The sequence below is a fragment of the Pseudopipra pipra genome, chromosome 1, assembly GCF_036250125.1.
Source record: "Pseudopipra pipra isolate bDixPip1 chromosome 1, bDixPip1.hap1, whole genome shotgun sequence".
NCBI lineage: Eukaryota > Metazoa > Chordata > Aves > Passeriformes > Pipridae > Pseudopipra > Pseudopipra pipra.
In genome coordinates this window covers 120,158,321-120,174,155 of record NC_087549.1, presented here as the reverse complement: position 1 = coordinate 120,174,155, position 15,835 = coordinate 120,158,321, and the positions used below count along the sequence as shown (strand labels likewise).

At 41.4% G+C, this 15,835-nt stretch overlaps 1 protein-coding gene across 3 annotated transcripts in view; it reads left to right on the top strand.

The window, feature by feature from the left end:
* Positions 1-15,835, top strand: part of PLEKHA8 (pleckstrin homology domain containing A8) — a 54,728-nt gene that overhangs the window by 2,298 nt on the left and 36,595 nt on the right. For all 3 annotated transcript variants that reach the window (XM_064673922.1, XM_064673933.1, XM_064673944.1), the window contains exons 2-7: positions 8,176-8,292; positions 8,964-9,119; positions 10,779-10,903; positions 12,323-12,481; positions 13,377-13,417; positions 14,097-14,254. In XM_064673922.1, coding sequence (XP_064529992.1) covers positions 8,176-8,292; positions 8,964-9,119; positions 10,779-10,903; positions 12,323-12,481; positions 13,377-13,417; positions 14,097-14,254 — 756 coding nt within the window. The remainder of the gene's footprint in view (positions 1-8,175; positions 8,293-8,963; positions 9,120-10,778; positions 10,904-12,322; positions 12,482-13,376; positions 13,418-14,096; positions 14,255-15,835) is intronic.

Genomic DNA, 15,835 nt, shown 5'->3' with positions numbered 1-15,835 from the left:
CAGAACAGTATTTCTGCTAGTATTCTGCCCCCAATATGCTTTTCCTGTTGCTCAAGGTTGACTAATCTGGTGCTGCATAGTGTGAATGATGCGCACAAAAAGCAAGGAAAGTGTGTGCCATCTCTGTATATCACTGTGTGCCTGTGCTACTAACACAATGCTGATGTAAACATGAACAGCAGGTACTTTTCTTCTCAGAATGAGGAACACACTTCAGAGTCAGAGAAGAGATAGGACATTCACCAAAGAACAAGCTTAAAACTGTAGAAAAGGAGAACTGCTTTTCCTTGTTGCTGTGAGAGAGGAGCTGATAGTCTGTTGGTAATTGAGTCTTTTCTGGGAATTTTGGTTTTGTAATGTCTTATGTCATCACCATCATGAGAGGTCAAGTCCACATCAACCTGTTTCCCCCCAACTCTTGGGCCAGGAGCTAGATCTGTTTTGCAAATTACATGGGTTTTGACAGCAAGAACATTTCAGAAGTGGGAAACAAGTTTGGTTTTCCGTGGGCAAAGGGCAAAGAAAGCACAGCATGATTGCCAGCAACTGAAAGACAGATTAGTTTGCCTTACTGCTTAAAGAAGTTATCTTGTTTGTAATAAATGCACTTGTTTGTTTTATATAGATTAGGATAAATTAAATCAGTATTACCTGGCAGCCACTTGGAGATAAGGTTTTTCTTCCGGTGTTGATTCTGCACTCACACTGTACTTTCTATATGCGGGGTTTCCAATGCTGCCTCTGAAATCTCTGAGTTTAGAGAACTGAGATTTGAGTTTTTCTCTGCGCTAATACAATGGCCACCAGATAGTGATTTCTTAATGCGTTACTTTTGTTTAAGTTCAAGTGAAGCATGCCAGCTTTGTATCAGATATACATGCACACAGGTCTAGCCTATGAAAATGATTTGGGAGATTGTAATAAATGTGTCCTGTGATTGCTCTTGTCTATGCTTCACCCACTAAATTGGTTTAAAACCTGAAGGGACTAGGGAACTTTGGAAGCAGAATTACCATTGTCATACAAAGGGTGACAGCACTTTTTCTCTTGGGCAAATATATAATACATCTGCAGACTTCAGATTATTAATCCTTAAAATCCCGAGCTGGGTGACTTAAATCACGCAGGTGTGTAATTTGGTCTCAGCTGAGCCTACAGTCAAAGTGTGTAACATGATTTTTAAAAATTCCTGGATTTCATCCTTTGCCTATTGTCTCTATCTGTTAGCATTGTTCGGTGAAGTTTGTGGAGGCTGGGGATGGACTTATCACTTGGGTGTATAACTGTTGTTTCAGTAAGCAGCTGGGGTGATAAACGTGTCACCCTCTGCCTTCCCTGTTGCTCCTCGGTCTGTTTTGCTGCTGCTGCCTGTAGTCTTGGCTGAGCATAAAGCATTCTGGTGCGGACAGCATCAAAGCCAGATCCTCGCTGCAGTGTTGTAGCGTGACTGGTCTCAAACTGCTTGCAGGATAGAGAAAGGAGAGAGCGGAGCTGAATTGCACGTGTAGGCTGTTCTTTGCTGTTTGAACTCTCCAACTGAACTCAAATCTGCAATTCATGCTCTTTGTTAAGCATACCTTCTTATTCATAAAATAAATTGATTTAGTCTTTGGAGACTGCCTTGTAAAAGTCATCTATGATTTTCATTTCTCAACAGGTTTATAGAATGAGTAAGCTATTGCTGGGAAGCAGAGCATGGAGTTGGGGAATACGTCCCTTCAGTGGTATTTGAGAGCTTGGCACTTTCAAGTTGATTTTTTTTCTTTCTGCTGAAATTCAGTTTAGTTTACATATTCAGTGTAGGCACACACCTTACCTGGGATTGCTGGCCACAGGCAGGATTGCTACTAACTCTGGAGAAGGTGATATGTATCAGCTCTTGGCTTGGATATCAAAGACAGCTTCGTCATTAGAAAAAAAATGATGACTACTTCCACTGGCTTGCCTGGTATTTGTTACATGCTCCACAAAATGCCTTTGATTGCTTTTCCTTACAAAGCTTTTCCCAATATTTAAATATTCACTTCCTTATTTGTGCTGAGTAACTCTAACCCTAATTTGTCTTCCTCAAGGCATGATACACTCGCATTCATACCGTCACCAGTGATGCTGCATCACACCACATACTGTAGTTAGCTCTCCCCATCTTCCTGTATGTAGTCATCCCCTCTCAGTTTATTGTTGTGGTTTGAATTCTTTTCAGTTTATCCCAAGATGCCAAGAGCCAGCACCAAGCAGTAAATTTCAGCTTTCACATGAAACTTTGAACTACTCTTGTCTCTAATGATTCAGAATTCCTTAATAAACTTGGGGGGAGGGTTCAAGAAAATGTGAAAAAGCGTTAGTTCTTCTATCTTGAATCTGGATGCCCATGATATTGCTTAAAGTGAGTCTTTGTTTTGGGAGTTTAACAAATCTGGCCTTTTAGGATGGGGGACACATACACTTCAGTTGGTAGCAAGCTCTGGAAATAAGGTCCTCTGTTTCCAGAGATGGAGGAAGTAATCAAAAACTTCACACTTAGATAAACATTTAGTTCTAAAAAGTTTTTTATTATTTCCCCTTCATTTTAGCCTCTGGTTGTAGTCCAAGTCCTGATTGTATAAAATTAGAAGTCTGGCTTTTATGGAGGGGGACCTAGACAGCTGACGTTTCTGTTGCCTTTAGGGCAATAGTCTGCCTTCTATTACTGGCTCTAGCTGCTTTCAGAGACCAAGTGTTGGTTTAGGTGGATGCCTGAGTCTCACCCAGTTCTGGCTACGCTTTTCATACAGAATGCATCAGGGCCTGGTTAGTTAATTCTCTTTGGAGTTTTCTTGATTGTGTTTTTGTGGTTTGACCTTCTTTCTCATGGCTTTCTTCCCTTCCCCCTGTTTTTCCTCATGCAGCAATCTTGCTGTTGTCCAGCCTATTTGGAATCGAGTAATGTGCTTGCAGTAGAAAAGTTTGATGAGGCTGCAGGAATAGAAATCGGTGTCCCCTCTCTCCTCTGTAAGTGTTAGAGCAGTGCTGCAGAGCCTACATGGTGCAGCGTTCCCTGGTGCAGGTATGCTGCAGTACCAGTGCCTCTGCATTCAGTCCTTCTGCACTGAAGTGAGTAAGTGATCACAGGGAATGGCTGGGTAGGACAGAAGCAAAAGGTGTGGTAGACTGATGTTGAAGAGATATTGCCATGTGGTATCTGTATGTGCTTACATAAATTCACTGTGTTGGCTCAGTCTGGCCTGATAAGAACGCCAGGGGTCAGAAACAGGAGCAGTTGTTTGCTGGGGCTGGGAAGTATAGAGAGAGGAGAAAAAGTCCTGGGAGCTTTGTATGACTTAAATTAGTGCATCTGAGCAGTGACCTGCATTATTGAACTTTTGCCTCCATCGCTCACCACAATCTTCTCTCTGCCCTTCATCCTTTCACTGAGTCCCCTTCAAAAATGCCTCATGACTGGTACATTGTGCCCTCTGTGCCTTGGCCAGTCACTGGCATAAAATCGTTTGCAAAGAAACCCAGTTGCCCTGTGGTGGCAGGATGATTTTTGAATGCTGCTAGCATTGCCCTAACACTTGTGATGGAAGCAAAGGTGGACTTTATGGAACTCCTATGAGAAAAATCATTTGGGAGAAGGTCATTGTGTTACAGCTGGTTCCAGCTGTTGCTTCATTCACTTGAACCTCTAATGTTCCTCAAACAAGTGCTTTTAAAAGTGATACTATTGTTAAAGTGCTAAGTCTGTTAACTTCATTACCTTTATGGGCTTTTGGTATTGATTCCTGCTGTTAATATGCACGTAATCAGAGTAAAATTGCTATATTTTATTTGCAATAAATGAATATTTTATTTAGCTGCTTTCTAGGTGAGAGGATAATAGAGAATAGGCATGGATTGTCACACGCTCCTATCTGCCTTTCTGGTGTCCCTTATGGATACAGATGGGATTTTTATGGCGTTATATTGTTTTGTTGTTGAATTAAGGCTGCAAAAATGTGTTCCAGCACCCAGGAAAATACTGTGTAGCCTTAGGAGGCTGTATAGAAAAAGTAGGCAGCAGTTCTGGGTGCAGATTGCTTGTGTCAAGATAACCAACTGTATTACTTCTGTTTCTTGAATCCAAATAAAGGTGAAAAGTTTCAAGTTAGAACTCTGTGATATACTTTTTTGCTAAACGCCTTTCCTGACTAAAAACCTTGTGGTGACTGCCAGCATGAAACGTGTGGCCACATGAACTAAACTTAGGCAATCAGCTGTCACAAACTGGATTGTAAGATTTGGTGTGGGTGCCCAGTAGTCAAGATTGCAAGCATGCTGAGATCTTGAAAACAAGCGTTTCATCCATTTGTGATATGGAGATTTCCATAGCCTTAATTCCCCTGGGAAATCCCCGTCTGTTGGACATTTGCACATTAAGACCAGAAGTGGTCCTTTCGGGCTTCTTGTGAGACACCGGCACTGTCTTGGTCCTGTTAGAGCTGAGTTTTCAGCAGCTCCCACCCAGCTGTCATTGGCTGACACAGTGCTGTGCAGAAGCTGCGATCCTTCTGTCCTTGGGCACTGGGAGATACAGCAGTAGGTGGTGGTACGATGAACACATGGCACAGTTTACGTTTTCTCAGGGTGGGGTGAAACGACAGGTGTTGCCTGCTCTTGCTGTGTGATGTCTCTGACCATCAGGGCACCTGCTCTAGTACTCTTGTGACCCTGCAGAGAAAAACAGGGATCCACCCCGCTCTGCCATTGGCAGCTAAGTCTTGGATCTTGCCCGTGATATTAGCAGTAGGAATGTGACGAGGGCTTTAGCTCCTCCTATTAGACGGATGATGTTGTAACGTGCAAAGTTCATAATTATCTCCTATCCAACTTAAAGTCTCAATTAGGATCAAAGAAATCCAAGGACTATCTAATGCTGAGTTTTTATATAAACCTATGCTGACGCTCAAGAAATTAATAAGCATAAAGTGTTACATAATTCTAGTGGAAAGAAAGCAATAATAAAAACCTGAGTGTCTGGCCTTTATGCCTTTAGAAATGCAACTTGAACTGGCGTGTCTTAATTGCAGCTTGTTTTCCAGGTCATCAGTTTGACTTCTTGAGTATGTAATTATCCCAGATGGTTTGGCTTTGTGGATGTCTGACATGATCTACGTGTCTTCAAATGTTGGGTTTTTTTCTTCACTTTGGAAGGAATGCTGTCTGGAGTCTGAGTTGTGTAACATTAAAGTTTGAATTATGTCCAAATTTCAACTGTGTTATCAAGAAATGTCAAGTTTGCTCAGTGATAGCTATATCCAGACTTCCTGAAGTGTAATGGTGGAAGTAGGCAGATCTTTTAGTCTGTGGAAACTTCTGGAGAAATAGTGAATCTTTAGCAGGCACAGACTGTTTAAGTATCTGTTTTTGTAGTGAACAGTATCAGATCTTCCAGGTACTACAGGCAGTAACTGTAAATTTCACATGGGAGTGGGAGATGTGCCTTAATCAGTGTCTGTAAAGTTGTCTGGGATCTCTTCACTCTCTTCTATGGCTGAGATCTTAAGCTACTAATCACTTTTATTGTGCATTGCATTTTATTGTCTTTTTTTTACACATACCTTTCCTCAGCAAAGTCAACTTTTACTGTTAATGGCACTGATCCTCTAAAACGAGCTGTGGGAAGTATGAACTGTATTTTTTCCTGCCTGTGCACCACCAGTATAAACGGACTTAGTAGACTCTTCTTCAAAGTTGTATTAGTGCTGGCACCTGTAAGACCTTTAAAGGTTCAGCTTTACCTTTCTGTATGAGGTGAAGTCTGAATGCACAGTTCCAAAAATTGCAATATTCCTATGACAGTTTATGGGGACAAAATAACAGTGAATAAACCCAAGACTTGTGTTTGTTGAAGGTGTCTTTTTTCTGCTTTGTTTTTTGTTATGAGTGTTTTTTCCTCTGCTCCTTGCTTGTCTGCAAAGGTGAAGCTCTTGTAATTAGAGATTGTATCCTTGTTGCAGTGCCCATGATTTGTCAGCCACGTGCTATTTTTAGCTAGTTGTTTAGGATAACCTTCCCATGGCTGCTGACTTAGTGTCAGTGAGTACCAGGTGGTTAGTGCATCTTCTGACAGAACCTTGCTGTGATTCTTTTTTTTTAAATTCACTTCCTTTTATGAAAATGTATTTTTGTTAGTGTAACAATTATGAAGATATATGCTGTCCTAGGTAACAATTATCTGTCATAGTCTTTTTTTAATACATATCTAATAATTAAAGAATAGTTGGATTCTGCAAAAGAAGACAGGCAGTTGCTGTGTCCCCCTCAACAAAACAAGACCCAGAAAGAAAAAACCCAACCAAATGAAAACCTCAATAAAATATATTGACTCATAACATATTTTTAACCGGGCTCCAAAGCGATGGAGGCAGAGTGCTTCGTATGTTGGCTAATTGATTGCACAGCCTTTGATTGATGGGATGCAATTTGTTTGAGCATCAGCTGCAATTGTAAGCTGTAGGACCATGGCTGAAATGATTCATGCGCAGCAGCAGGATCTTCAGACTGAATTAGAGGCTTGTATTGACTGTGGCGCTGTGCATTATTTAAAGGATTGGTTCTGTGCCATTGAGTGTCTGAAGCAATTAACTGCTTCTCTCTGCTGAACAATCACTTCCTTTTTTTGTGAGTTCCTACATATCAATGGTGACTTTTAGGATAGTTTCTTTATTTTGGAGGCAAGACAAATAAAAATCAGTCCTTTTTTTTTAATTCTCATTCTTGTGATTTTTTTTTCCTCTTCATATAAAGTAAAAGAGCATTGAGAATACATTGACTTTTTAATGTCTTTATATTTTTCTAGGAAATAATGGAAGAGCTCTGGAAGGGTGTGAAAAAAATACTTTAACGTATTTTCCAACCACTCCATAAGGTTCAGCAATCTACAGACCAGGTCGGCCTGGATGCAGTGGTATTGCTTGCTTAAAAAAAAAAAAAACAAACCCAAACCCTACTCCTACTGAGCTGAGGGCTTTAGGGTTTTCTGACCCTGAGGCTTTAGGGCTTTCTGACCTCAAACTGAGTTGTGCTTGGTTTCAGCAACAGCCCAAAGGAATCAGTCTCTAGCTGGTAGGGAGCTGTCATTCCTCCAGTGTGGTATCAGTCCAAGCCCAGCTTGGGCTCCTTCGGTGCTGTGCTGGTTGGCAGAGCCCTGGTGCAGGGGACAGCAGAAATGATGCCCCTCTGCAAAAACACCTAGGAGCCACATGGCCCACATGGTCTTGTCCAAGTGTTTTTCCCAGAGATGGTTTGCTGGCACAGTGTGGGAGCTTCAGAATCTCGCTCCGTTGGTTCAGGCCAGGGAAGCTTGTTGCAACCCAGTAATGAAAGCTGCTTTCCTCCAGTGACATTGCTGCCTCATTTCTTCTAAAGTTAATGAGCTCGTAGTTTTAATTAGACATAAATGGCATCTGTCATATCTGGTTTGTTTTTTAACTTTTTGTACTGCTGTAGTACTTCCAAAAATAGAGAACCAAAAGGGTAATTTACTTCTGAAGCTGGGCAGCGGGGTGGGCAAAAGTGTACCCAGAACTACTGATGTGGGTCTATCCTTGTGTTTTGGTTATTCTCTGGAAAGGTATCCAGAAGTCCAAGTCAGTAATTCAAGACTACTTTTTATGTGGGGAGCATGAGAGTTTCAAGAGCTGTTGAAAACTGCTTCATTGAAAGATGGTGTTCAGAAATCAACACATCCGCCTCTGTTCCCTCCTTCTGTTGATTTTTAGGAGTTTCTTACCCGTTGTTTTTTCAAGATAACTTGGCTAGCCCTTTCTGCAAGGGAAGATGACTTGGGAGGCAAGACAGCTGGGGTGGCTTTTGTGAAGAGGTGGGTTGAGGAGTGATGGAAGGAATTGAGGGGTGAACTTGGAAGAGAGAATGAGTCAGTAATGCCATGTTACCAAAACTACTGAAAATGACATATGGCATCTCAGACACATACAGCCATGGTCCAGCTGCCTGCAGAAAGGATGTGCAGGTGCCAGGAAGCAGGGGTTATGGGGTACAAGATCCAGGCCTGTCCACAAGTCTTGCTACTACGAAGGAGTTAATTTTCCAGGGGGACTGAGAATCTTTGGGGCCTGATTTGCAGTGTGTCCTGAGTGAGAGAGGTGGTGGAGTTGCAGGGAGAGAACTGAGAAATGTAGTTTTGTTTTTCAGGCTGGCAGCCTCGATGGTTTCTCCTCTGTGGTGGAATCCTGTCCTATTATGACTCTCAGGAAGATGCCTGGAAGGGTTGTAAGGGAAGCATCCAAATGGCCGTTTGTGAAATTCAAGGTAACTAATATACAGTAACACTCAGCTGCATGAAATTTGTCTAATAATGTTGCATTCAGGATGAGATTTCAGGTGACAAGAGCTATTGGGCAGCTTGATTTCTTCGGTATATATTTGTGAGAACTCAGTAACTTGATCTTTATGCCAGTTTTTATTCCATAGTATTTTGAAAGTGTTGAGAGAGCTGCAAGCCTCAAATATCATGGGTATTCTATCATGCAGGTGGGTCACTGTTTTTCTTGAGCTGCGGTGGAACATCGCACAGCTTCAAATGACTCCCCATAAGCACAAGGCTGAAGCTAGAAACGTGAATAATAAACTTCAGTACTAGGTCTACTCATTCATATTGGATTATTTGCCACATCTTTGAGGTTCAGTTACAGGCTGGAAGCCTGAAAGAGAGGCTTGACAGAAGAGGATGCCCTTTTCATAAAACCTTCCAGATGATACTGATCACAAAACTGCCTTTCATAGCCTTCTGTCACACAGCTGTACACGTGTGTCCTGTCCATTCCCTTACTCTGAAGAGAGGTCATACAATGGTAGCAGGAGAAGTTGGAGCTGTAGGTTCCTCCTCTTTCACTACTGTTTGACCTGCCACCTAACATATCTGTTGAGATATTTCGTTGGGCTGGGAAGGGCCGAGGGTCTGAAATCTATGTTGCTTTCAGTTCATCCTGCAGATAACACACGAATGGACCTGATTATCCCAGGGGAACAATACTTCTATCTGAAGGCAAGAAATGCAGTCGAAAGGCAAAAGTGGCTGGTTGCACTAGGAACTGCCAAAGCCTGTCTGACTGACAGCAGGACACAGAAGGAAAAAGGCAAGAACACCCTTTTGCTGCCACATGCTGTTTGCTTTATATTTCCTCATCCTTGCCCTAGTATATGTACACAGAAATGTATTAATGGGAACATTAGCTAGAAATCTCAGGTGATAACTCCCAGGACAGGAATTTGCAAACTTTGGCTTTTTCTTAAAATGTACTATGTATAAATCATGTGAAAACTGTGTGCTGGTGGATTCTGTAAGTACAATGAGTAAGTAGCTTCTGACTATGGATCACTGGATGCAAAGTGTACAAGAATGTAAAACCCCCACCTTCTTCAGCTGTCTGAATATAATGACCCAGCCTCTCATAACAGTGTCTCTTGAGCTTTGAAGTTCCTCAGACCCTTTCCTTCCACGTTCTAACTGGGCTGCCAAGAACCCCTTGGCAATTAGGAAAAAGTTTGCACTTGGTTCAAAATGTGCGTACTTGTATTCAGAAACTTAAATCTGACCATGGTGAGACTGTGAAAATTAATTCACTTATCTCTTTGCTTTCACCAACAATCTCACTTTCACCCCAGTGAAAACCCCTGTTGCTAACAAGCATGGAGTTATGGTGGGTGTGAGACCTCATACCTTAACCTTGTGTAACCTCAGCACAATGACTATGCAGAAGATGGGAAAACAGCAAATTATTGTTAATGTCCTGAGCAAATGCAGGGGGTGGTGAGCACTTCAGTCCCTTGAGGTGAGGAACTGCTTCTCCTCTTAGCCTTATGTGCGTCTTCACCAGGCTTTGCATCTGCTGGTTCAAACTGAATCAGAACTGAGTAAAAGATGCTACTGTAGGGTCCTGCACAAAGTGGGGATCTGATGCACGGTGCCTAGAAGCATTAAAAAGTTGTATCCATAAGCTGACATACAGTAGCACATGGTATAAAGCTACTGATGTATTTGCATAGCTAAACCACGTTAATCTTATTAACAGAGAATTTATTTTGTAGTTCTGGGACTCTGATGTCAAAAAAAAAACCTTCTGAAAAATCTCAGATTGACCATTAGTCTTATCTGGATTAGTCGGCTCAGTTCTGTGTTCTCCAGTGCAGGAAACATATGGGTATACTGGAGTGAGTCCAGCAAAGGGCCACTAAGATGATTAAAGGCATATCTGGATGGGAGAGGATAAAAAAGATGGAGCCAGTCTCTTCTCAGTGAATGAACAAGAGGATAGATTTTAATACAAGCAACTCCATTGAGACATAAGCAAAAATGCTTATATTATGAGGATGAGGGAGCACTGAAAGGTTGCACAGAGAGGTCGTGGAATCTCCATCCTTGGCAATGTTCTAAACCTGACTAGGCATGGCCCTGAGTAACTTGCTCTGGCTGACTGCTTTGAACAGGGGAGAAGGAATAGCTGGTCTCCAGAGGTCTCTTCCAGCTTCATCCATTCTATGATTCAAGTGTGCGTATATATATGTATATTAAAGTAATCCTTTTGTGTTGGACAGGATGCATCTTTTACATCCAGTGTTTTCTACCTACAACCCTATCTAAACAGTGCTATTGCTTGGACCTTAAACTACTTTGTGAAAACAAAAGTTATATGTAGGGAGTTTGTGCTGTTTAAAAGACCCACTACATTCAAATGTTGAGTACTTGCTTGGCATCAAATACAATAAATTTAACTCTTCTTTTGTTTCACTTTTAGAGTTCACTGAAAACACAGAAGCCTTGAAGACTAAAATGTCTGAACTTAGACTGTACTGTAACCTCCTTGTTCAGCAAGTGCATAAAACGAAGGAAACTAGCATTTCTGGTGTATCAGAACCAGAGGTACAGCTCTTTTTTTGGTGCAGACCACATCTGTAAAGTCTTGAGCATTGTGAACTTTTCTGGTTAGCCAGTGTAGTATTCACTCACAGTTACTTAATGTTGCAACCTCTTTCTGCAGAGATCCTGTGGGAAATAATGTGCTCACACAACAGTTCTTGTTTAAATGGAGTAATACTCCATTGTTGCAAATAACTTGCCCAGAGTTGGGCTAGCGAGTAGTGAGATGAGATCTGGTATCCATGATCTAGACAATAACATCTCTGTAGGTGATCATGTGTATAATGGATCAAAAGAAAAGATCTTTTATAAAAAAATAACTTGCAAGAAGTGCACATTTTTCTGCCCCCGAATCTAATATCCTGCTCAGCAAAACACAACCAAAACCATTAGAAGGTCAAGAGATGATGCAGACCTCAAAAGAAACAAAATTGGTGTAAAGAACTGCCTAGTTACCCTCACTTAAGTTAAAGTTTCAAACCTTTTAAATCTTCCTGACCAAAGAAGTCTCATTTAAGAAGGATCTTCTAGTGACAGCAATCTGCCCCTTGCTTTGAGAGAGAAATGTGTGAAGAGGGATGCACTTCACTTGCTAGAGAAGTTGGTGTGGAGTTCCAGGATGCCTCTCACTGGACAGATGGGTCCTCGGGTGCAGAACAGGCAAGAAAAACACCTGAAAGTTAATCATTTGTATGTCCAAACAATCTCTGCAAAGATACTTGATAAACTGTTTCTGGTGAATTAAGAGACAGTACAGAAGCATGATGTAGTTTACAAATGACTAAGAGGCACTGTTAGAACTTGCAGCTCACAGGTGTTGACCTGTAATGTAGTGTTTATCCAGCTTGTATTTCATGCATCTGGGGGAAAACCATCTTTCCTACTGGCATTTAACTGGAAAGATTTATTGCTAAAAGCATTTCAGCATCAATAACTGCACTTCACAGAGATGAAGAGTATTGTGGTGATGTGGTATTTCATTCTGCCCTTTTTTCAATTGCCATAAATTTTTGTTCTTGGGATTTTTGAAATTATTATCTGTAGATCATCCTGTATCTATTTAATTTGTTTAGTTTTCATTTATCCTGTCAGTGGTGTTTCTTGGAATGCCGTTGTTGAATGCATACAGGCTTAGTATTTCATACACTTCTAACACCAACAAGATAAGTAACTAATAGGCATTGCTTTTAAAACACAAACATACTGAGCTTGTTGTACGAGAGGCTGACAAGTGGTAGTGCTGCGAGGGGACATAGCCCCAGTAATATGTGATGCCAGTTCTCTAAGCAGCTGACATATTGAATTTTAATTCATGTTAACTAGAAATCGTGACTGTTGCAGCTGTGGGCTTTGTAGACATTAGTTGCTCCAAACTGATCTTATGTGGTAAGTCCATTTTTTCCAATTGATTTCTTCCCACAGAATGAGATTGATATGGGAGCTCTGTTAAAATCAACCTGTGACACCTTCCTGAAGACTCTTGAAGAATGTATGCAGATTGCAAATACTGCCTTCACTTCTGAGTTACTGCATCAGACCCCACCTGGATCCCCAAATTTAGCAGTTCTCAGAACAAGCAAGGTAATGGCCAGTATCTTCCCTCAGCCTTGACAGGGATGCTAAGGCATCCTTTTCTAAAGTAGCATTTGTAGAAGTAGGGACTGTGTTAGGGAATGTGATAGCTAGTAGTCCTACACTGGACATACTCTGCCATTTCTTATGGTTTTCAAGCAACGTAGGGCCATTTTTAATAAGCAGTGACTGATCTCTTAACCTTTAACGATAGGTGAAAGTTATTAAACATTAACTTTCAGGGCCCGCAGTTCCAGGTGCAGGCAGTGATGTTTCGAAGTACCTTGGCTCTATGGCAAGTTCATGCATTGTGGAAGCTCACAGCAATTATAACTCTGCTAAGCTACGGCAGCATCAGATCTGTGGTAATACGCCAGTGGGAGCTGATGAGCTTATCTCTTTAATGACAAGGGCACTTTCTTGAATCCTGGATCCATAAGTACAGGCACAAAACTGGAGCATCTCTGGCAAACCGGAGGTTAAAATGTATGTAGGAAGGTAGATGCATGACTGCATCTGAGAAATGCAGTCTGGTGTCTTGGCCTCATGTTTTTCTGGTTTCTCATAATTTTTTTTTTAAGTAAGGAAAACATTGCAAAGGAAACTCACTGCTTTGTTTCCTTTACATGTGCTGTATGGTGTCTCACTTGACACTTCCTAGCTAGGTTCTGAAAGAAATCTTTTGATTTTCTTTCTTTTCCTTTTTCTTTTTTTCTTTGCAACATTGCAATGGTATAATAATATAGCACCTTTTTCACTTTTGTCTGTATACAGTCTCCAGGTCAGAGAATTAGTGAGGGTTTTTTTTCTGACTCCAGCTTGTGTTTGATAAAATATGAAGTTTGAGATGCATGATACAGTCTTCTTTCTGTAAAGAATATTCTTCCCCCTCCATATCTTTCAGGTAAAGCACTCTGTCTTGTCCAGTCACACCTCAACAGAAAGGTATAATAAAAGTCTTTACTGTCAATCTCTTTCTAATCTGTTTTTGGTAGTGTCCTTTCCTTTTTTTGCTCTGCTCTTACTAGTACTGGACGCAGGCAGAACTGTATCACTCTGAAATGCATACTTGGAAGCAGATGCAACAAAAGGGATTTGGCTCACCCACTTCATGTCTCTTCCATATCACCCTTTTATTTTTCTCGGCAATCCACTTGGTTGACTCACAGGTCAATCACTGTCCAACTCTCTCCCGCTTCAGCGCTCATTCCTACATTTTAGGTTCCACTCCATAAGTTCATAAAATCCTTGATGGTGAGCAGACTATGATTTGTGGAGTAGATGGCAAGGATATATAGCTTTAATTACTAATGAGGAGATAGTCTATTAGTTACAGTACCTGCCTGTGATTTTCATTTTTGTAATTGTATTTTTTTGATTATGTATCTTTTTAATAAAGATCACTGTAAATATATTTGAACTCTGCAAGCTGAGACTGAGTTGCTGCAAAGAGCTGCGTGGTTCTTTTTATTATTTTAGACAAGTCCTTTTGCTCACAGCAGCCTGTGACAGCCTATAATTTCTGTCAGCTATTTTTCTCTTATTGTTATTTGCTTGTATTTACAGGAAGAAGCTTACCAAGCAATGCTTTATACACTAAATGTTATTCTTTCCCTTTCTTCAGGCAGATGGAATTGAACCCCTGTGAAAATGGCTGTGTGAAAGCAGAAATTAACCATCAAGAGCAAACGCTTATTAAAAGTCTGGAATGTTTAAACTTGGAAACAAGTGAGGGGAGCAGTGATGTTTCTGTTGAAGATCACATAGCAGAGGATTTGGCAGGTAATTATATGCACTGTCTCTCATCCAGGATCATTACTCTGTAAGTGTGAATGAAGGGATGTGTAGGCTGCCTGTGAGAATACCAATCCCTTGCTTCCCCAGAGAGGGAATATCAGTCTGTTTCAATCTGGTATCTGCCCTCTGTGAGTCTTCTGAGCATAGCTCCTGCTGCCCTGTTTGATGGTTTACTTGAGACTGAATGGGGAAGGAAATTAAAAATTCTTTTTTGGACAGGCTGAGGCCCTCCAGATGCTGATTGACCTATGAAACAATACAGCCTGGCAGAGCTTGGGCTCTTCTTGCATTGTGGACAGACACATTATGCCCAGAGGCTCTCCTCTGGGAATCCTGGCACCTCTGCTAGTATGTAGAGCTGTAGTGTCAGAAGGAGGACATTGAAGCTTTGTGTGCCTGTCTGGGAGGGCTTGAACTTGTAGTCACTCTCGATTGCTCTGACAAATCTTTACAGGAAATTAACCCTTTTTCTGCAACTGAGAATGTACTAGGAAGCATCTTATTTTTTCCATTACCTTAGCAATAGCATGAAACTTGAATTTGTGCATGACTTCAGTAAAATACTGTTGAACTAATTCAGTAATCTGGATAAGTCTATTTAAGTAACATGATTTCTGCTCAGATTGTTGAATGGACTGTACCATTCTTGAGCAGTAGCTTTCTCTGCCTGGCTGTTATTCCAAAACAGACATATGCAGTCAGTGAAGCAGCTGAAGTTTTTAAGCCCAAGTTAATGGTCATACTGATTTTGCTCTTACATGAGTTCTCTTCGGAGCTTTTCCCATTTCCATGGCTGGTATCATGTAGTGTGGCAGGTCCTTGCAGAATAACATAGGTGTGTTACCATTTAGCATAGTACCTCAAGAAAACAGCACTAAAGCAAGGAGATCAAACTAATTCAAGTCAGATTGTTGGTGTCATTTTAGCTACTGTGATTCCTGTGCAGAAAAGAGAAAAAACTACCTCCTCTTGCATACACAGGGTGAGCATACACCCCTGTGAGTTGCAGGGGTTTGCTGGCAATACAGGGTGGAGTTAGGGTGTGCAGTGCCATCCATATGGGGTGGGCTTACCCAACCAGCCCAAGGGCTTTTTCTCCATAGTGGCTGTATCTTGGTGCTCCTGGGCTCACCAGCTCTGCCCTGTCTCAGATGCTTTTCCCTCTCTCTCCCTTTTACTAAGAGCAGTCAGTCTTTAAAAATACTCAAGCACTTAAGTCCTGTAATAAATTTCTGTATGTCATTTAGGGCTTACAGTGTTTGAGTTTAAAATTTTGGAGGATGCCAGGCTTTTTGCATAGCACTCCTGTGGAGTCACTGCGGACTTGGGCTGTTTCTCTACTCACCAGCCTGTGTGTCTTGGTGAAGGACACATCAGTGTCATCACTCAAATTCCAGTTCCTTAGGAGAGACACTTGGATTGTTAATGTCAGTGACGTCTGAGACCACTTTTATTCTGCCCTGAGGAGAATGGCTCAAGTTTCATTGCTGCTACTGGTGTGAGTGGTTCTTTTTTCATGCAGCACCAGGCTTATTCAGTGGTTCTGCAAGTGTGCTTTCAGATGTC